At 50.3% G+C, this 21742-nt stretch overlaps 2 protein-coding genes across 2 annotated transcripts in view; one reads left to right on the plus strand and one right to left on the minus strand.

Moving 5' to 3' along the window:
* Positions 1-18659, minus strand: part of FAM20A (FAM20A golgi associated secretory pathway pseudokinase) — a gene marked incomplete at its 5' end in the record, with an annotated part of 56163 nt that extends 37504 nt beyond the window's left edge. The window contains one exon of the mRNA XM_082212589.1: positions 18304-18659. Coding sequence (XP_082068715.1) covers positions 18304-18659 — 356 coding nt within the window. The remainder of the gene's footprint in view (positions 1-18303) is intronic.
* LOC309526619 (uncharacterized protein) lies at positions 18658-19385 on the plus strand (the record flags this gene model as incomplete). Its single annotated transcript, XM_082212926.1, has 2 exons — positions 18658-18839; positions 19070-19385. The coding sequence occupies 2 exons, from the start codon at positions 18658-18660 to the stop codon at positions 19383-19385; spliced, it is 498 nt and encodes a 165-aa protein (XP_082069052.1).
* Positions 19386-21742: the final 2357 nt, after the last annotated feature.

Here is a 21742-nt window from a genome sequence, read left to right on the forward strand (position 1 = left end):
GAAATAGATTGGCATAGAAATATCGGAAATTGTGGGTAGGAAGGTAGAAATTTCTAAATTAATGGTTATTATTAGCCTGAGTAGCACCGAGTTAAAAACAAAAGATGAATGTAAATGGGTAAAATTGATGGTAACTTCAGCCAGACAGGTTATAGCGAGTAATTGGAAAAATGCAGAAGAGCTAAGGGTGAACAAATGGAGGAAAAAATTGAATAATATTATAATTTTAGAATATCTAACTGGGAAGATACACAGAATGAAAGGGTTTAAGGTCAGTGAGAAAGAGGAGGATTGGTTTGTGAAGATTTTGAATGATTTGGGTAGGTTTGAACAATCTGGGGCAATTAAAACGTTAAAAGTTAAATAAACCTGGTGGAGGGAGGAGTGTTAATGTATATAGAATTGTACATATGGTTGATTTGAATATGTTATTATTGATTATGTATACTCAATGTATCAGCCGCCTGGGGGGGTTTCACTGTTTGGGTTTTGGTTGTTGGTAAAAAATAAAGAAAAATATTTTTTTTTTAAATAAATACTGTAAATCAAGGCCCATCATGAGGAATGGGAAGAACAAAGGCCTATTGGCCTCCGGGAAGAGGCCAAAACTCAGTGGCAGAGCTCACACTTTGCATGGAGAAGGTCCAGGGGTTCAATCCCTGTCATCTTAGCAGAAGCAGATGAAGCAGGAGGAAAGGGGAGAAGGGAGCAGGTGATTGGAAAGATTTTTGTCAGATCCCCTAGTTAGCAGACAAATAGTCTGACTCGCTACAAAGCAGCCGATTAAGAAACACAGAGAAAGATTCAATGAATGAGTCCCGCCAGCTGTGCAAGAGCTTCCAGTTGTTCAGCTGGGCTTCCCCCTGTTGCACCTCCCATCCAATGACTCTTGAGGTGCCTGGGCAGAGCAGGGAGGGAGCAGAGAGGGGTGTCGCTCCATCTGCAATGCTTGTGCTGATGGAAAGCTCACCATTGTACATATCACATTTGTACAAAAAATATGCATTTAAAACCCAAGAACACCACGATTCACAGATGTTTCAGGACAAATACTACCTGAACGTGCTGCCCGATCTCGGAAGCTAAGCAGGGTCAGGTCTGGTTAGTACTTGGAAGGGAGACCGCCTGGGAATACTGGGGTGCCGTAGCCTTTTGCCTCATTTGGTTGGAGCACGGTGCTGATAACACCAAGGCTACAGGTTCGATACCCATATGGGACAACTGCATATTCCTATATTGCAGGGGGTTGGACTAGATGATCCTCAGAGTCCCTTCCAGCTCTACAGTTCTATGATTCTATATGCAATTTACACACAGCTCTCTATTAATTCTGACCCTTGCACATTCAGAGACCTGTTAGCCTGACCTACTAGCCTCTGCAGCTATCTTTGGTACAGCCATTTAATAGCGTAACATCTTGGCTTACATTAGTTCTTCTGCAAATTCTAAATCAATATCCATTTGCAGGCACTCCAGCGTAACCTCACGCTGCTTAAACACTTGCTACTTAGCTGGCCTCGAATATTTCACTGGCTCTTACTGTGATTAAGTGCAGCATATTGTCCGTGCTTTCAGCACCTTGCCCAATGAACCATGTGCAAACTCCAAAATGACATGAAAATGAAAACACTTCCGCTGGTATAGGCTATTAGTTTCATTTATTTTAGGGCAATTTGATCATTGCCATTTGCTTCCGCATCATCAAGGAAAAGCCACTCTGCATTTTAGGACAAAATATTGAATTTGCGTTATTCGGAATTGCTGGATTGCAAAGGGAGAAGAAGGGCAAGGCTTCTCTCTCTTCAATAATGGTCCAGCGGGGAGAATTTCAGCCAGCGCAATTTCTCTCAGCCTCACCTGACAAGCTGCATCAGCCAACAATCCCTCCAAGACATTACAGGGCTGCTGCTGTATCAAAGGCTCCTTTTCTCAACTACGCTTCCGCTCCACACAGACTGAAAAGATCCCAAAGTCTTGCAAATCAAAGACGATGGTAAGTACTGAAGATAGTTTGAACCTCAGAACATTTGTACCATTACAAAAGTTGGGTGCCACTCCCACTCTCTGCTGAGCAATAGCAAGATCCCAGGGAATTCCAGACACTCACCCAGGGTTGAGACACAGTGGAGACCACCGTAGTAATGTATTAAGAAATACGGTTTATTCCCCCATTTTGCACCTTCATGGTGGGAGTCCAGAGCTTACAGCATGGTCATTTCAATAGGGGCTCGTCCTCCACAGCAATGCAGCCATGGAGTCCAAGGCATCTCCCGCAGCCTGCCTTCAGCCAGCCTGCCCAACATGGACCCCTCTTTTTTCTTCCTTCTTCTTCCCAGAACACTCTGCCAAAACCTCTTTTTTCCTGTCACCCCACACCCAGTTACCCTAACAACCACTCAAAACCCCAGTCTTAGGCAAGGGGGGAACGACAGTTCTCTTGCATTGCCAATGGCTCTCAATGGCCCTGAATTGTTTCTTAATGGTCCTAGCTTTGCCAGGAATTCCTCTGCAGCTTGAATACATCTCCCAAATAATCAAAACCCACCATTTATTAATTAATAGAGTTTGGGGGACCCCCCCCACAAATCTATAACAGTATGTTAGATATGGAGCCAATTCCACACACACCTACGGGACCGCCTCTCCTGGTATGCCCTACGGAGGACCTTAAGGTCCATAAATAGCAACACCCTAGAGGTCCCGGCCCTAAGGAAGTTAGATTAGGCTCAACCAGAGCCAGGGCCTTCTCAACACTGGCTCCGGCCTGGTGGAACGCTCTGTCTCATGAGACCAGGGCCCTGCGGGATCTGATTTCTTTCTGCAGTGCCTGTAAGACAGAGTTGTTCCACCTGGCCTTTGGCTTAGAGTCAGTTTGATTCCCTCCCCCTCTTTCTTTTTCCTTTCTCATCCTGTGAAGAGGCTGAATCCTAATGTTTTAATGTATTTTAATCTTGTTTTTTAAATTGTATTTTAATCAACTTGTTTTTATTATTGGTTGTTAGCCGCCCTGAGCCCGGTCTTGGCTGGGGAGGGCGGGGTATAAAAATTTATTATTATTATACTTTGCATTTTGGAATTCTTGACATTTCCCTTATTCCTTTATTTAGTTCAGGGTTAGGGAACCTTTAGTCTGCCAGGTACTGTTGGACGCATCCTCCCTGACCATCGGCCAGAGAACTGGAGTCCGACAATATCTGTAGGGGCGGAAACCTCTGTGCATTTAACTGTTATGTGACGGGCAGAAATTCTATAGGCAGACGCCTATGTAACTGCATGGAAGTCTGCACCTAAGTGAACATCTGCCTGTCACACAGATATTAAAGGCACAAAGCGTCTGTTGGGGAAGAGCGAGGAGGAAGATGGCAATCCTAAAACAGCCTGCGTTTAATATGTCTCTGAAGTCCGGCCAACCATTGCTGAAGGAAGATGTTTGGCTTTTGACCACATACGAGCTAAGTATAAAACAGGCACTCTCTAGAAATGAACACATTTCAACGCCTGGTGAAGAAATCAGGATTCTGGAAATCATCCCGGGTCTAATTCAGACCTAAGCAGCCAAGAGACTTCCATTAGCCTAAAAACACAGCGCTGTTTTGTGAGTGTTTTCCCTGGCACAAAAAAACGTCTTCCAGTGTACCAGCTTTTATATTACGGACGTGTATCCATTAATTTAGAGGCTAAAGACTGCTGCCCCCTTTTTTCTCCATTGCAAAACAGTGTGAGCTCCTCCATGCTCCAGTTAACACTCGTTCGGAAAGAACAAGATGTCAGTAACTTTCTGACACGGGGACAAGCAATCCATCAATGGCAAGCAATTTCTGCTCACCGCCAGCAAGAGGAGTTTCCACGACACCAACCTAATTGGCTAATTGTAGTTCTCTGGGACATTCTTTCCTCCTGCATTCATTTCTTTCCCATGCCTTCCCTTCAGTTTTGCCTCACCTCTCCCAGCTTGCAATCTCCCCTTTGCTTCTCCCGCAAAACCTGTCAGAGCTGCTCCGGGCTTCAGCTAGCCCACTGTTGCCAATGGGACTGCCCCCTGTTCCTTTGTAAAGCCATAGCTTTCGAAAACCTGCCCAGAGGCATTTGTAAAAAAGGTAAAGGTAAAGGTACCTCTGACAATTAGGTCCAGTCGTGGACGACTCTGGGGTTGTGGTGCTCATCTCGCTCTATAGGCCAAGGGAGCCGGCATTTTGTCCGCAGAAAGCTTCCGGGTCATGTTGCCAGCATGACTAAGCGGCTTCTGGTGAACCAGAGCAGTGCACGGAAACGCCGTTTACCTTCCCGCCAGAGCCGTACCTATTTATCTACTTGCACTTTGACGTGCTTTCAAACTGCTAGGTCGGCAGGAGCAGGGACTGAGCAATGAAACCTCACCCCGTCGCGGGGATTTGAACCGCCAACCTTCTGATCGGCAAGCTCTAGGTTCTGTGGTTTAGACCACAGCGCCACATTTGTATTTGCATTTGTAGCAGGAGTCTTATAAGGCTTTTCTTGCTTGCTGGTGGCAAGGGGCAGCCAGTGTACTTCACAAGGTCTCCATAGAGCAGGGGTAGGGAATTTTAGGCCCAGGGGCTGAACACCAACCAAGAGGGGTATGTGGATGGGCACAGAAAGTAGCTTGCCGCACAAAGCTAACTCTTAGTTATGATGATGATTAAATCAATTAATTAATTAATTTTTAATAAAATTTCAGTTCAACAACTAGCTAAATTAATCACTGTTGATTTATTAATTACCTGCCCCTGCCTTTCTTTTAGGAATTCTAGGTGCCGAAATCCCAAGGGAGCAGAAAAGACTATTTATGTATGTGACCACAGCTGCGTGGATGTTATTGGCCCAGAGATGGCTACAATGACCGGAAGAATCAACTTAATCTGCCATTCTTCTCTGGTAGGGACTTTATCTTCTTTCCATCTCTGGGCCAATTCTAGGTGACCAAAATTTTAATAAGGAATGGGGAACAATTATAATTTATCTTAAAAACCATTGTAAACAGCTAAAATCGTTCGTAGGATTGGAATTTCGCTTGTAGCTTCAAGGTGAATTTTGAACATAATGGAGATGTAAAAGGTTTGGATTATGTAAAAGATGTAAAATGTTTAGATAGACTGATTTCACAAAGTTAAGTTAAGTTAAGTTAAACTAAGCAGATATATAAGATTGAATGTTTAATTATTAAGATACAAAATTACAATCTCAATAATAAAGTCACAAAATAATAACAAGGAAGTCACGTACAGGTGGAGGGAAGACACAGGGCAAGAAATAAGAAATGGGTAAATGTTGGTACATAATGAAATGTGAAAATGTGAATTTACGAACATAATGTATATGTATCTGTCAGGGGTTCAGAAGCAGAGACGCAGAGAAGGGTGGAAACAGAGAGCGAGGGGGAGGAAGCCGAAGGGAGAATGAGTGATGATGACGACCCGAGATCTCCAAGCCTAAGCAGTGAGTCAGAGGACTCCCAAAAGGGAGCCCCAGTGAGCAGAGCAAGGGGGGGATCCGGGGGGACACCCCAGGAGGAAGGGAACAGAGGAGATTCAGAGAGCAGCAGCTGGAAGTCGGGACCCACGCTCATAACTGAGGGCGGCAGCAGCTGGAAGTCGGGACCCACGCTCAAGACTGAGAGCAGCAGGGAGGAAGGTAGCCAGGCATCGGGTTCCGGAGGCTGTCAGCAGGAGGGAGGGCACGAGTCAGGGGTGGTCACGCCCTCCTCAGAGAGCGAGGCAACGGTTAAGAGGAAAGTAGAGAGTTGGGCGCGCGCGCCAAGTTCAAATGCAGCGGAAGCTGGAGCAGTAAGCAGCCCGGAGAGTGAGCCAGGTCCTAAAGCCCGCCGCAAGGAGGCAGAAGGATCAGGGGGGTCAGCGTCAGAGGAGAGTAGAAGGGAGGAGGCCCAGGGGGGCAGAAGGACCCAGAGACGTAGGGAGAGGCGAAGGAGGTGGAGCAAGGCTAGGGTATTAAGCTGGTGTGCAAGAGGCGGGGACTCAGACGGGTCTTCGCCGACCTAGAGCAGAAGGTGTAGAGCTGCACGCTGCAGTTCGGAAATGAAACCTGTAACTCAATAAAGACTCTTTTAAAGTGGACGCTGTGTGGCGTGGTCCTATGTGAGCTGGGACCTGGTAGCAGCTCTGACAGTAAGACCCGTCACTTCAAAGCTTCAGAAACCTGAAACCTCGCAGCGGGAGCAGAAGCCGCTAGGGGAGGAAGAGGGGTGTCTGTAAGCGAGCTCACAAAGGTTAGCAAGATGACGGAAGAACAGAGGATCTCCGCGCTGCAAGAGGCAGTGACCCAGTTGTCCTCAGAGGTATTGGCTTCCAAGAAACGGGAGGAGGAGACTACAGCCGCCTACAGAGACCTACACGCCAGGTTTGAAATGCTTGTTAAGCAAGGGCAACCGGGACCCAGACCGGAGGGCGTGGGATTGGCACGGAGAGCAGGAGGGCTTGTGGCTCACTTCGATGGGACTTTGCAACAGTACCCTAATTTTAGAGCAGACGTAATGTGCGCACTGCAACTGCTGGCAAAAGACTTTAGAGATGAGGAAGAGAAGGTGGGGTTCATATTGTCCCATTTGCATGGGGATGCCAAAGCCTGGCTGCGCAATTTGTGGAGGGATAAAGATCCGGCGCTTCAGAATGCAGATGCCTTTATCAAAGCGATGGATGCGTGTTTTTTGTCTACTATTGATGTGGATCTTGCCAGACGGGAGATTCATGGACTAAAACAAGGGAGGGCGAGCGTCCGGCAGTATCACGCCCGATTTTTTGCGCTGGTCAGTGCTTTAGAATGGGATCGGGATTCGCCCCCTGTCAGAGACCTCTTCTGGGAGGGTCTAAGTTCAGCGGTTAAGGATGAAATTGCAAGGGGGGAGAGGCCCCGAAGCACGCAGGAGGTGGTCCAAAGGGCGCTGACTGTGGGGGTGAGGCTGGAAGAACGTCCATGGTGCAGAGATGAAGGACGTGGAGGGCGCGAAGCAGCGAGAACTTTCTCTTTCGTTCCGAGGGAAGCAGCGCGTGCGCAATCCACACCTCCGCCAGGAGGGGGAGGGGAACCGATGGAGGTTGGAGGTGCAAGGGCTCAGTCAGCAGCCAGAGCCCTAGCACCGGCAGCAGTGAAAGCGAAGCCTCCTAGAGGGAACAGGAAGTGTTACATCTGCGAGGATCCAGGCCATTTGGCGAAGGAGTGTCCCCGGAGGCTCCACAAGCACACTGCAGCCTCAGCAATGGTGACTGCAGCAACGCAGCAAGGAGAACCACAGCAGGGAAACGACGATGTCTGGCTGGAGACGGAGGCACTGGGGCCCAGCCAGACGCATCTGTGAAGCAGTCCCCAGCAATCTTGCAACCCACGGATCCCCTCCCACCCAAACCAGTAGTGCAGCTCACAGCATCTCTCCAGCTACCCGACGGCGTCACTATCGAAGTGCCGCTTTCTGTGGATTCTGGAAGCAACGCAGACTTTATAGCGCAGAGCTTTGTGGAGCAGCACGCTATACAGCTATTGCCTGCCACTCTGCCCCTGCAAGTCGTCACAGTGGATGGCAGAGAGTTGCTAGGGGGGCAGGTGGTGAAGCAGACGCCACCGATGGTGATGCGCCTTGGCAACCACAGGGAAGTCATCAGTTTTAATGTCACCCAACTGTCGGACACGCCCATTGTGTTGGGCATGAGTTGGCTGGACAGGCACAGTCCGACACTGGCTTGGTACCAGAGACAACTGATCTTCGGCTCCTCTTATTGCGCAGAACACTGCATCCTGCCCCGACGGGAGGGAGAGGAGGAGGAATCACAACTGCAGTTGGGAACGTTGCAAGCGGTCCCCCACAAATACGCGAGCTTTTTGGAGGTCTTCTGCGAGAAGGAGGCGGACAAGCTACCCCCTCACCGGCCATATGACTGCAAGATTGACCTCCTACCGGGGGCGACGCTGCCGAAGGGGCGGCTATACTCCATGTCTGAAGATGAAATGCAGGAACTCAAACAGTTCATCGAGCATAATCTGGAGCGTGGCTTCATCAGAGAGTCCAAGGCAGTGGGGGGCAGTCCCGTTTTCTTCGTGAAAAAGAAAGACACGCCCCAAAAAAGACTAGTTGTGGACTACCGCCTTTTGAACCAGATGACCAAACCGTCTGATTACCCCATGCCCAGGATTGACGACCTCCTCGCGACGGTGCGCAAGGGACGCGTGTTCACCAAGTTGGACCTGCGAGGGGCGTACAATCTCATCCGCATGCGGGAGGGCGATGAGTGGAAGACGGCCATGTTCACACCGCTGGGCACCTACGAATACAGAGTTATGCCCTTTGGATTACAAAATGGCTCTCACTGTTTTCAAGCTTTTATGCATCACGTGTTGGAGGGACTCCTCTACAAGACATGCGTCTGCTTCCTGGATGACATCCTGATTTTCTCTGACTCGCAGCAAGCTCACGACCGAGACGTGAGGGAGGTGCTCAGCAGGTTGCAACAACATAGACTGTACGCCAAGCTGGAGAAGTGCCAGTTCGACACGACGGAGGTGGATTTCCTGGGATACAAGTTGTCGGACAAGGGGATAGCCATGGACAGCACCAAGGTTCGTGCGGTATTGGATTGGAAAAGCCCGCGCAACCGGAAGGAGGTCCAGCGGTTTGTCGGCTTCGCCAACTTCTATCGCAAGTTTATCAAGGGGTTCGCGATGCAGACGGCAGCAATTACGGACACGCTCAGCTCCAAAAAAAAGAAATTCATCTGGACGGAGCAGGCGGAACAGTCCTTTCAAGCGCTCAAGCATCTCTTCGCATCGGAGAAGCAACTGCTGCATATCGACCCCAGTAAACCGTTGAGGGTAGAGACAGACGCGTCAGACAGAGCCGTGGGAGCTGTCCTGCTGCAGCGAGACCCGCAGGGGGTGTGGCGGCCGGGAGCGTTCTACTCCAGAAAGCTCAGCAAGTCGGAGCAGAACTACACCATCTGGGACAGGGAGTTGCTGGCCATTCATGCAGCTTTCAAGGCGTGGAGGCACTTCCTAATCGGCGCCAAGCACACGGTGCAGGTCTGCACGGACCACAAGAATCTGGAGCACTGGCGCACGGCTCAGTTCCTGAACCAGAGGCAGATACGTTGGGCGGAGTTCTTTGCTGACTTCAATTTCCGAATAGAGTACGTCCCAGGCGACACCAACATCATGGCGGATGCACTGTCCCGAAAACCGCAATACCTAGAAGAGGTGACGCCAGCGGCGGCCATGCACATCTTCGCACCGACGGCGTGGGCGTGTGCCTCAGCTACAGTAGACCTGGATGCGGTGCGACGTGCATTGCGGGACGACTCATTCGCGCAAGACAAGATGGCGGAACTGCTCAGAGGCACGGCTACCACGGACGAGTTCCAGGTGCGGGACGGCTTGCTCCTACGCAAAGGGGCTGTCTATGTACCAGGAGACGACCTTCGCGCCAAGGTACTGCAACAGTTGCACGACGCACCCACGGCCGGTCACTTTGGCACAGAGAAAACGATGGAATTAGTCGCGAGAGACTTCTGGTGGCCCAGGCTGAGAGGAGAGGTCGCGGACTACGTCGCGAGGTGCGACACCTGCCAGAGGGCCAAGCCGGTACACAGACCACCGGCGGGACTGTTAGAACCGCTGCAAACACCGTTTGAACCGTGGGAGAGGGTGGCCCTGGACTTTGTGACGGATTTACCCAACTCGAGAGGCAAGACAGCTGTGCTAGTGGTGGTGGACTTGTTCACCAAGATGGCACATTTCATTCCGTGTGCGAAGGTGGCCACGGCGGAACAAACCGCCAAACTGTTCATAGATCACGTGTTCAAAGTGCATGGCCTGCCACGGTCTATCCTGTCCGACCGCGGACGCCAGTTCATCTCGTCTTTCTGGCAGAAGCTGATGGGTTTTCTAAATGTCAAGGTCAATCTGGCATCAGCAAGACACCCGCAGACCAACGGGCAAGCAGAGAGGGTCAATGCCATCATGCAGCAGTACCTGAGATGCTATGCCAATCAACAGCCTGCGACGTGGGTGGATTACCTGCCGCTAGCCGAGTTCGCTTACAACAACACGAAGCACGTGTCCACAGGAGTGACGCCGTTCTTTGCCAACAATGGGAGGAATCCCAGAACCTTCCCGGGACTGGTGAGAGTGGGGGAAGGAGAACCACAGACGGCGGACGCGTTCGCGTCAGAGCTGCAGGCGGTCCACGATCAACTCAGACGGCAGCTGGAGCTAGCTAAGCACGCCTACAAGGTGCAAGCTGACAAGCACAGGCGGGTTGGCGAAGTGATCCAAGTGGGAGACTGGGTCTGGTTGGCAGCCCACGCAGTGCCGACCAGGTCGCTTGCCAAGAAGAAGTTGGGGCACAAGCAGATCGGTCCGTACCAAGTCGAAGCGCAGATCAACCCGGTAGCCTTCCGACTGGCGCTGCCGGAGGGTTCCAGAATGCATCCGGTGTTCCACAGGTCGGTGCTCACTCCCTACAAGGCACCTCACAGGTTCCAGGAGCCAGGGACGGCGCCAAGTCCGCTCCGGGAACGGACGGAGACGCGGGAGGTGAAGCACCAGGACCACATCAACGAGGTCACGGAGATTTTGGACTCCAGATGGGGGGAAGAGGGAGTCGAATACCTCTTAGCCAGAGAGGGCACCCGGGCCAGCGCCAATAGCTGGGTACCAGACTACGCTTTGGAGGAACCCCTGCTCAAGGACGAGTTTCATGCCCTCTTCCCACACAAACCCATGCCAGCGAGCTTCTTCGACGACTGGTTGTTCACACCCACACTTTCTTCCAGCACGTTCCATGGATTCGACTCAGAAGGGGAACCCGCACGGAGCACCCGTTCCCCAGAAGGTTCACCGGCAGGTTCGGCATCAGGCAACTCGTATTGGTGGGACGATCGACCAGAGGAGCGATGGCGCAGGAAGTGGCTGGAGATGCCAGGTCGAGCGACCGACGCAGAGACTGACATGGACGTGTTCGGGGAGGACCTCGGGTTCGAGCACGGCGGTACAGAGATGGAAGAGCAACAAGTCAACGTCGACGACCGCGAGGGGGAAGACTCGGAGGTCTTCAGTTGGCGGCCACCCACGGGGAGCGACCTGTATCCAGCATTCCCTCCCATGATGATGGAGCGCCCAGCACCCACACCTGACAGCGGGGAGGGGGGAAGGGGGGGCTTCGAGGGGGGGATGGATGTCAGGGGTTCAGAAGCAGAGACGCAGAGAAGGGTGGAAACAGAGAGCGAGGGGGAGGAAGCCGAAGGGAGAATGAGTGATGATGACGACCCGAGATCTCCAAGCCTAAGCAGTGAGTCAGAGGACTCCCAAAAGGGAGCCCCAGTGAGCAGAGCAAGGGGGGGATCCGGGGGGACACCCCAGGAGGAAGGGAACAGAGGAGATTCAGAGAGCAGCAGCTGGAAGTCGGGACCCACGCTCATAACTGAGGGCGGCAGCAGCTGGAAGTCGGGACCCACGCTCAAGACTGAGAGCAGCAGGGAGGAAGGTAGCCAGGCATCGGGTTCCGGAGGCTGTCAGCAGGAGGGAGGGCACGAGTCAGGGGTGGTCACGCCCTCCTCAGAGAGCGAGGCAACGGTTAAGAGGAAAGTAGAGAGTTGGGCGCGCGCGCCAAGTTCAAATGCAGCGGAAGCTGGAGCAGTAAGCAGCCCGGAGAGTGAGCCAGGTCCTAAAGCCCGCCGCAAGGAGGCAGAAGGATCAGGGGGGTCAGCGTCAGAGGAGAGTAGAAGGGAGGAGGCCCAGGGGGGCAGAAGGACCCAGAGACGTAGGGAGAGGCGAAGGAGGTGGAGCAAGGCTAGGGTATTAAGCTGGTGTGCAAGAGGCGGGGACTCAGACGGGTCTTCGCCGACCTAGAGCAGAAGGTGTAGAGCTGCACGCTGCAGTTCGGAAATGAAACCTGTAACTCAATAAAGACTCTTTTAAAGTGGACGCTGTGTGGCGTGGTCCTATGTGAGCTGGGACCTGGTAGCAGCTCTGACAGTATCAATATGTAAAGATTTCATATATGTATTGCAACATTAATAATAAATAAATTAAGTGGGGAAAAGAAAAGGAAGGTTTGGATTATCGTAAAAGATGCAGGAGGAAATGGACCCACAAAGGGGAGGAGATTCTTTGGAATCTTGTTTTTATGTTGTATGTTGGATACGTGATTGTAAAACTTTAATATGAAAAATAAATAAATTAGAATAATAACAATAAAATATTTATAAATATAAATATAAATAAAATAATAAAAATATATATTAATTACTTGCCCCTTCACCCTAAGATGTTAAACAGTACAGGAGACAAGATGCAGGACACCCAGGACAACTCCCATGGTGCTTAGCGGCAGCCACCCATAACTACTTTCCGGAAATGGCCCCAAAAGTAGGAGCAGATTCACGGTCAGAGAGTGCCTCCAATCCCCCACCTGCCTGAGACCCTCCAGAAGGATGCCATGGGCAACAGTATCAAAAGCCGCTGAGAGATCAAGAACAAATGAAATCATACTTTCCCCCACCCCCAAAATCGACCTCCCCCAAAATAACCATCAACCAGACTGGGCAAGGCAGTTTCAGTGCATAGGTGCCAATTTTGTGGGGCCCTGATTTCTTCCGCTCCCCCGATAAAATAGTTAGGGGATCCACCCACCCCCAATATTTTCTGCAAGTTGGTGCCTCCCTCTTTCCCTCCCTAAGCAGCTATTTGTCCCCCAGCTGGGCACTGTCCTCTTTTCCCAGCTTGCCTCCTGGCTCTCAATGCCATTTTCCAGTGGGGCAGGTGGCTGGCCTGCCTGCTGGTAGGAGAGGCAAATGGGTGGCAGGTGGCGATGGGAGCTGAGCGGGCAGAAAGGTCTTGCACACAAGTGGCAAGAAGCATTCCTGATGGCATCCCAGTGTGGGAGTGACTGAGCGCAGAGGACATCAAGTGTTTGAGAATTCTCAGGACAGCAGTACAAACAAAGAAAAACAGGTGCATGCATGCATTCAGAATAGTGTTGCTAACTGGCCGGGCCAATACTGAGTTATGTTTTACTCAGGGAATACCCACTAAGTGACTAAGTCAGGTTCTTTCATTGCAATGGGTCTACCCTGAGTAACACCACCCCAGGTCAGGATGCAAGGGAGAAACACACTAAGATGAAGGCACGCTTAGAAAAAATTATATAGAAAGGTTTATTGTTTTGTGTACATTCAAATATCAGATAAAACATATGCAAAGGGACTTGACAGGAAGTCAAAGTTGAAGAAAAGATTTGGGAAGATACAAGGGGAAAAATATTTACTTTCATTATTATCATTTTCTGTGCGGGTGTGGGTGTGGATGTCTGCACACATGTGTGTTGTTGTATGCAATGTTTGGGAGGAAACAAGATGGTAAATAACAAATAACAAACTAAATATCGATGTATGTAATTTTTATTTTTTAGTTATATTTAGTGGTAGTATGGCTGTATTGTTTTTTGTAACATAAAACCATTTAATAAAAATTATTTTAAAAATAAATAAATAAGAGGAAGGCACGCTTGGCAAATCCACACTGTGATCAACTCCCGCCCGGAAACCAATGTCCCCGCTGTGGAAGGACGTGTGGATCCAGAATTGGCCTCCACAGTCACTTACGGACTCACTGTTAAAACCGTGTTTATGGAAGACAATCTTACTTGGCTACAAGTGATCATCAAAGAAGAAGAAGAAGAAGAAGAAGAAGAAGACTGTCTTCGCCCCCATTCTCCACATTAAAATCTTTCACATACCCCCAAGCTGCTATTTGCACCGTTAGGAAAAAAACATATTTCTCTCCCACCATCACCACCGCTGTTATTTGCAAAAGTTTCAAGAGACCAAAGAGCTGTGCTTGCATCATGCTTGCTTTTGATCTAAGGTGACAGGCTTATTTATCTCTATAGTCACGTCTCAGTGGTTCAAAGAGAAGTACAGTTGTCCCATTGAACCAAAGCAAGGTCACACACTCTTATTATGCTCCTTCGAGCTCAGACCAGTTCTTGTTCTTACATTATTACTTTGTTTTCCTTTTCCGGTGACACGTAAGCTGCACCGATTAGGGACTAAGCACAAAATAGACACGGTGGCAGGTTTGTGATAAAGATTTTTGGCTCCGGCGCCAAGGCTTTCAGCTCGACTTTTTCCTGCAGGATAAAAGTGACCCTGTTATAAGTTTAAAGACTAAACAAAGCTCAATCGCAGCATTTAGAAAGGGCACGGTTGCTCAACGCACTCCCCAATTATTTTTTTGTACAGTGTGCATTTTAAAAGACTAAGGCTGCAGTTTTTAACAGCTTTACCTTTCCGTATGTGCCAAAGGAATCAGCATGCCTTACTTCCCAGTAACAGTGAATAAGACGGAGATGTAAAAAAAAAAGCTATTTCTCCCCCTTAGTTTATGAACCGTGATCAAATACTGCATGAAATCTGGGATAAGGGAAGAATTCGTGGGAAGCGTGGAGAGAGAATGGATAGGGAAAAGTTCTTCTTCCTCTCGCATAACACTAGAACTCAAGGATATCTAATGAAGCTGAATGTAGAAAGATAAAAGGAAGGAATTACACGGTGCACGGTTAAATTATGGAATTCGCAGTGATGGCCATCAACTTGGATGGCTTTAAAAGAGGTAAAGGTAAAGGGACCCCTGACCATTAGGTCCAGTCGTGACCGACTCTGGGGTTGCGACGCTCATCTCGCTTTATTGGCCGAGGGAGCTGGCGTACAGCTTCCGGGTCATGTGGCCAGCATGACTAAGCCGCTTCTGGTGAACCAGAGCAGTGCATGGAAACGCCGTTTACCTTCCCGCCGGAGCAGTACCTATTTATCTACTTGCACTTTGACGTGCTTTCAAACTGCTAGGTTGGCAGGAGCAGGGACTGAGCAACGGGAGCTCACCCCGTTGCGGGGATTCGAACCACCGACCTTCTGATCGGCAAGTCCTAGGCTCCGTGGTTTAACCCACAGTGCCACTACTGGACAAATTCCCAGAGGGGATGGCTACCAATGGCTACAAGGCACGGGGGATAAACTCTGCCTCCACCATCGGAGCTTGTAATGCTTCTGAAAAGCAGTTGCTAAAATCCAGGAAGAGAGTGTTCTGTTGCGTTCAAGTCCGGCTTGTGCGTTTCCCCACAGGCTTCTGGTTGGCCACTGTGGGAATAGGATGCTGGGGCCTAGATGGGCCAGGGGCCTGAACCAGTGAGCTCCAATTAGGTTCTGACATTTAGTTTATGAACTGTGATCTCCTGGTCAGTGGTGGAGCTTCATGCTCTGGCACTGGGGGGCGGGGGGTGGAGAGCAGGTGGGGGCAGGGCTGGTGCGCGTCCTGGGGGCATGGCACGCCGCCTGTGGAGGCGTGGCACCCAGCGCTGGCGGGGGGGCGTGATGGCACCCCACTGGGATCGCGCTGCTGGGGTGGAGGCAGTGCGCTCCCTCCGCACTCCTCTTCCTCCACCAGTGCTCCTGGTCAAGTACTGCATGAAATACAGTGGTACCTCAGGTTAAGTAGTTAATTCGTTCCGGAGGTCCGTTCTTAACCTGAAACTGTTCTTAACCTGAAGCACCACTTTAGCTAATGGGGCCTCTAGCTGCTGGCAAGCCGCCGGAGCACAATTTCTGTTCTCATCCTGAAGCAAAGTTCTTAACCCGAGGTACTATTTCTGGGTTAGCGGAGTCTGTAACCTGAAGCATATGTAACCCGAGGTACCACTGTGTTTGAGGAAGGGAGAATTCACATAAACTGTGCCTTACCCTCAATAATCAGCTGTAATCAAATATACAAAGAGCTACCAAATATTACAGCTGTGGCGTTTGATGAATTAATTTGATGGGAAGAGCCATAGCAGAGTGGTTGTGCAAATTATTTGCAATGAGCAAGGATCCAGGTTTCCTCAGATAGGACTGCACCCCCATTTCCTTCTCCCTTTAGTGCTTACAGTGGTACCTTGGGATATAGACACTTCAGGTTACATGCGCTTCAGGTTACAGACTCCGCTAACCTAGAAATAGTACCTCGGGTTAAGAACTTTGCTTCAGGATGAGAACAGAAATCATGCTCCGACGACGTGGTGGCAGCGGGAGGCCCCATTAGCTAAAGTGGTGCTTCAAGTTAAGAACAGTTTCAGGTTAAGAACGGGCCTTTGGAATGAATTAAGTACTTAACCCAAGGTACCACTGTATTTCTTAACTACACTTGATGCTAATGAACATGTTTTGGCTCTTCTTTTATATATATATATAAATTTTATTTTTGCATTTTCTATTTTGCATAAACAAATGAATTAAATACATAAGCATATAATCTCTTCTGACTTCCCTCCCCCCTCCCAATTGTGGATCTCAATGTAACGATTTCCCCCTCTGTATCTCTATCACAGCTCTATTTTTATAAATCCTTCGTCAATCCATAGTTCAGATTTTTTACTACAAGTTTTCTGTCAATCCTACCAATGTATGCAGTTGTTTAACACGTTGGCTCTGTCATAACCTCTTGCAAGGAGTTAAAGGAGCACAGAAATTGTCACATTTTAAAAGATCATGTTACCAAACTTGCTCTACGCCGGAGGACAGATATTCTGCTTAGAATCATGGAACATTCTGTGCTGTCCAGTTTCAAAAGCAGCTTTCTCCTCTTGTAATTCTGATCGCCCCGAAATATTCCAGCAAATGGGGCCTTGGCCCTGAGCTACTGGTTTTGATCTACTCCAGTAGTGACTAAGATCCTCATCGCAACCCAGACAAACGACCTCTTAACCTCAGGAACTGAGCCTTGCTTAACTTACGGAGGGGCCTTCCCTGTTTGGTGAACATACTCAGTGCCACATATTATTTCTTCCAGCAGCCAGGGAGAAGGATAAGCAACCTCCCAACTGATGGGCGAGAATCACAATGTGCAATCCTCTTGCACATATCTGCTCAGAACGTCGCAGTTGCTGTTCTGTGGGGCTTACTCCAGCAAGTAGCAAGTTGCAGTCTCATCCCCCCAAGAGCATGAGATACAAGAATGTCCAGCTGTAAGGTCAGGGAACCCTGGCATCTGCATTGAGCCCTGGGCTGTGTACACACCATACATTTGAAGCATATCCCCCAAGAATTCTCGGGAACTGTAGTTTGCCCCCAAACTATCATTCTCAGCACCCTTCACAAACTGCAGCTCCCAGGATTCTTTGGTGATAGTGGTGGGAAATACGCTTTAAATGTATAATGTGTTTAACACAGCCTAGCTTGCATTCCTCCTGCCAACCTAGCAGTTCGAAAGCACACCAGTGCAAGTAGATAAATAGGTACCGCTCCGGTGGGAAGGTAAATGGCATTTCTGTGCGCTGCTCTGTTTCGCCAGAAGCGGCTTAGTCATGCTGGCCACATGACACGGAAGCTGTACATCGGCTCCCTCGGCCAGTAAAGCAAGATGAGCGCTGCAACCCCAGAGTCGTCCACGACTGGACCTAACGGTCAGGAGTCCCTTTACCTAGGTTGCATTCAGGAGAGCAAATCTTAGCATTCTTTCTCTGTCATGTATGTATGTATGTATGTATGTATGTGGTGGTAAGGTTGGCAACTGATGAGAAAAAGGCCAATCTGTCTTGTCCCTACATCTTTAACAGCAACACAGTCTGCAGAAATCAGCAGGTGAAGCATTACACAGCCTGGAGATAAGGAGGATCAGCTGAAAAGGTTATCGGGCTTCAAGACTGACATAGTGGACCTTTATGCCTGAAACTTTTCTTTTTCTTTTTTTAAAAAAGCAGGGTTGGGCTATGCAGGCCAATAAAGCAATTTCACCCAGAATAAAGAGGCGAAGGAAGGGCTAAAGCGGAAGGATGGAAACATACACAGACTTGGATCCAATGCATGCCTTCACTGAGTTCAGTGGCATTTAGAAGACACAGAGCCAGTGGAGAAGCAGCAACTCTTCTTGCCCATTGGAGTTTCTGGTCTGCGCTCAAGAAGGCCACTTCTCTGTAGCCAGAAGTTGCACATGTTACTCTCAAATAGTAGAACCAAGTTAAAAAATCCAATCTTCCGGAACTGACATTGCAATGAACTCTTATTCCCCTCGCCCACCCCCGGCTGACAAAAGGGCCTTTCCATTTCCCTTTTGAACAACACCAGCAAGTTTCTAGTCCTTATGGTCGAAATTAACACGCACTGCTTAGGAGTTCCGGGCACTGGTAGAAAAAGAAAGGCGATGCTAACGGGGGGAGGATCCGTGGCGGCGGCGCCCGGGGAAGCCGGCGAAGCCCCCCACCCCACCCCGCTCTCCCCACCGAGGTCTGCTCCCCGTCCAGCCCGGCTTACGCACCTGTTCCAGCGGGCCACTTTGCGTCGGTAGTAGCGCAGCGCCTCCTGCCCGCTGAGCAGCTTCTCGGCCGGCCCCTCGGGGGCGCTGTAGAGCGGGTGCGAGAAGAGCCTCCGCAGCTTGGAGCCGGCCGTTTGGGTGCTGCGCTGCTCCGGCAGCCGCGTCCAGGGCTCGGTGCTAGGGGGCCAGGCGGCGGCGGCGGCGGCTTCTTCAGCGGGGCAGGAGCAGCCCGGCCCGTGCGCTCCGGCGCGGGCCAGGCGACGGCGCACTTGGGGCCAGAGGTGGAAGTAGAGATCGGCGCTCAGCAGCGCCCCCAGCAGCAGCAGGATGAGCAGCCGGTCGCGCCGGAGCCCCAGCATGGCCAGCCCGGCGGGGGATCGCTGCGCCCTGGAGACGTGGGTGGTGGCACCCCCTTGGCGCCTATCCGGGTGCGCCGAGGGGCTTCCTGGAGACGAGTCCCGAGGGGCGTGTGTGTGTGTGGCCTCAGGGGAGCCTGGATCCGGAGCCAGGCCTCTGCCCCGCGGCAGCTGCAGGCGCAGGTGAGGCGGTGGGGAGAGCGCAAGGGTCCCTCTTCTCCAGGAAAGCGGCGAGGCTGCGCCCTCGCCAAAGCGCCTCTCCAAATCTGCCCTGCCCAAACAGGCAGGCAGGCAGCGCAGCCTCGGGGAGGATGGCTCTTGCTCGGGGAGGGAAAGGAGAGGGAGGGGAGCAGGCACCACTAACCTGACCTACCCCTCTTCTTCTTCTTCCTCCTCCTCCTCCTCCTGCCCAGGGAGAGGTTAGCTCAGCAGCAGCAGCTGCTGCTCCGGAGAGGCCAGCAGATCCCCATCCGGACGCAGCCTCGCGCTGCTGCCTCCATGCATTCTTCGCCAGCCCCGAAGCGCCGCCGAAATGTCCTGGGCAAGCCTGAGACAGTTTCTGGGCACGGAGCAGAAGTGGCGCGCACGGCATCCATCGGGGGGAAGGAAAGCTCTCGGCTGCTGAAGCAGCAGCAGCAGCGCCCAGCCCCTCGGCGGAGAGAGAGGCTTATCCACCTTCGGAGAAGGGAGCCACACGCGAGGACATTCCTGCGGGGTGGCCAGAAATGATCTGGCGTCGTCGACGGCTGGCGGAAGGTGTAGTCCTGCTTCCCCACCCACCTCCTCACGCTCGCACGTTTGGCGATGCCCAATAGCTCTTTCCAAAAGGCAATCATGAGCTTCTAGTCCTCAAGATGGTACACAAGATTTTTCCCCCCACGTGCACATCGCTCTTGGAAGTTGGGGTCAGCTATTGCCCGTGGCTTTGTAAGCCTTTCCATTGGCATGGGATGGGCAACGGCATACTCTTACCAATAACTCAGGTGACAGTGCATCCTAGCGGGTAGAGTGTGAAACTAGGACCTGGGAGGTTCAAAGCCTCACTTGGCCCTGAAGCTGACTGTCAGCCTAACCTTCCTCACAGGGTTGTTGTGAGGAAAATATGGAAAGGGAGAGAAGCATGTATGCCATATTGAATTTCCTGGAGGAAATCTGGGTTATAAAGGCAAGTGGTCTACCCAGCAGCTTCAGGAAAGTTAAGATGGAGCCGCCAGAGAGAAGCACCTTCTTAACAAATAGTTCAGGTTAAGTTTTTGCAACTGGCTAAAACAACACCAAAATGGTGTTGAGGGCTGGCTGACTGTACAGTGAAATAGGGCCGAAGAACCCATTATTTCACCAGCATTTTTCCTTGCATACTCCCTCTTACATGTAAACAAATATTCGTAAGTTTAAGCCAGGGGTCAGCAAACCTTTTCAGCAGCGGGCCGGTCCACTGTCCCTCAGACCTTGTGGGGGGCCAGACTATATTGGGGGGATGAACAAATTCCTATGCCCCACAAATAACCCAGAGATGCATTTTAAATAAAAGGGCACATTCCACTCATGTAAAAACACGCTGATTCTCAGACAGTCAGCGGGCCGGATTGAGAAGGCGATTGGGCCACGGGCCTTAGTTTGCCTAACCCATAGTTTAAGCACTTATTTGGGGAGGCTTGATGGTCCAATCTCTGGCACCTCCACTTTCTCTCTCTCCAAATAGTGCAAGGGCTGCCAACAGGGTGCCCATGGGCAGAAGGGTGCCCTTAAGGTCTTCCTCTGGCACCCACAAACCTCCTGAGCCCGCTCACGCCCTGCCCTCTTGGTCATGAGGCGTGGAAGAGGACAGCGCCTAAAACTGAAGGAGGAAGTTGAATGAGTGACACTCGGTTCTACGTGCTTTCCAAGGCTCAAGATAACACTTCTGGATAGGAATAATAATAATAATAATAATAATAATAATAATAATAATAATAATAATAATACTTTATTATTTGTACCCCGCCCATCTGGCTGGGTTTCCCCAGCCACTCTGGGCGGCTTCCAACAAAACACTAAAATACAATAACCTATTAAACATTAAAAGCTTCCCTAAACATGGCTGCCTTCAGATGTCTTCTAAAAGTTGATAGTTATTTTTCTCTTTGACATCTGGTGGGAGGGCGTTCCACAGGGCGGGTGCCACTACCGAGAAGGCCCTCTGCCTGGTTCCCTGTAACTTAGCTTCTCGCAGCGAGGGAACCGCCAGAAGGCTTTTGGCGCTGGACCTCAGTGTCCGGGCAGAACGATGGAGGTGGAGATGCTCCTTCAGGTATACTGGACTGAGGCCGTTTACTGCTCAAATCCCTTCAAAAACCGAAGTGTGTGCACACACCCTTTCTTTCTGCCTTTTGGGGGAGGGGGATGCTAGCCACTTAGACACTTCTGCAAAGAATGCATCTTTTATTAAATAAAATAAATGGGCGGGGGAGAGAGAAGTGGCAAGACGAGATGACGCCCACACCACTCACTCAGAAATCCAAATGTGCCACATTGTAGTACACGATGCCAACATTTACTCTCTTCCTGAGACCCTGACAGCCGGAGGAGACTGCACTAGCCTGTCCACCATGGTACAAGGCATCTGCCTATATTCTGCCTCCAGATTCTGGATTTTTATTTTTATTTTTTTGTCCTGCAAAAAGCAGCACTTGCACAAGCCACTTTAAAATTCATTTCCTGTCTTCATTCCTCAGGAGGACTGTTTCCCACACCCTTCCCCTTCTCTGAGCTATTTCCATTTTCTTAGGTAACCTAACAGAAGCTACATGTGGGCGTCGTCAGGTATATATAACCATGTTACTAACAATGGGCAAAGCATATTTGCTCCTCCCCCCCGCTCCTAACCCAGAGTAAAGTAAGCTAGAGTTGAGTGGTAGAACAAAATTGTACTCTGCCTTACTATTTAAAACTTTGGCATGTTTTAAAAGTATGGTTGTGAATTTTTCTCAGTTTTATTGTTTTATCTGGGGTTTGGTTTTGTTTTTTTTAAAATGGAGAGATTTCGGGAGCTAGATCAGAACAGAGGAAGACAAAAAGATTGATGGAAAGTGCAAGCAAAAATATTT

This window comes from Podarcis vaucheri (genome assembly GCF_965113315.1).
Source record: "Podarcis vaucheri genome assembly, chromosome: 2".
NCBI classification, from domain to species: domain Eukaryota; kingdom Metazoa; phylum Chordata; class Lepidosauria; order Squamata; family Lacertidae; genus Podarcis; species Podarcis vaucheri.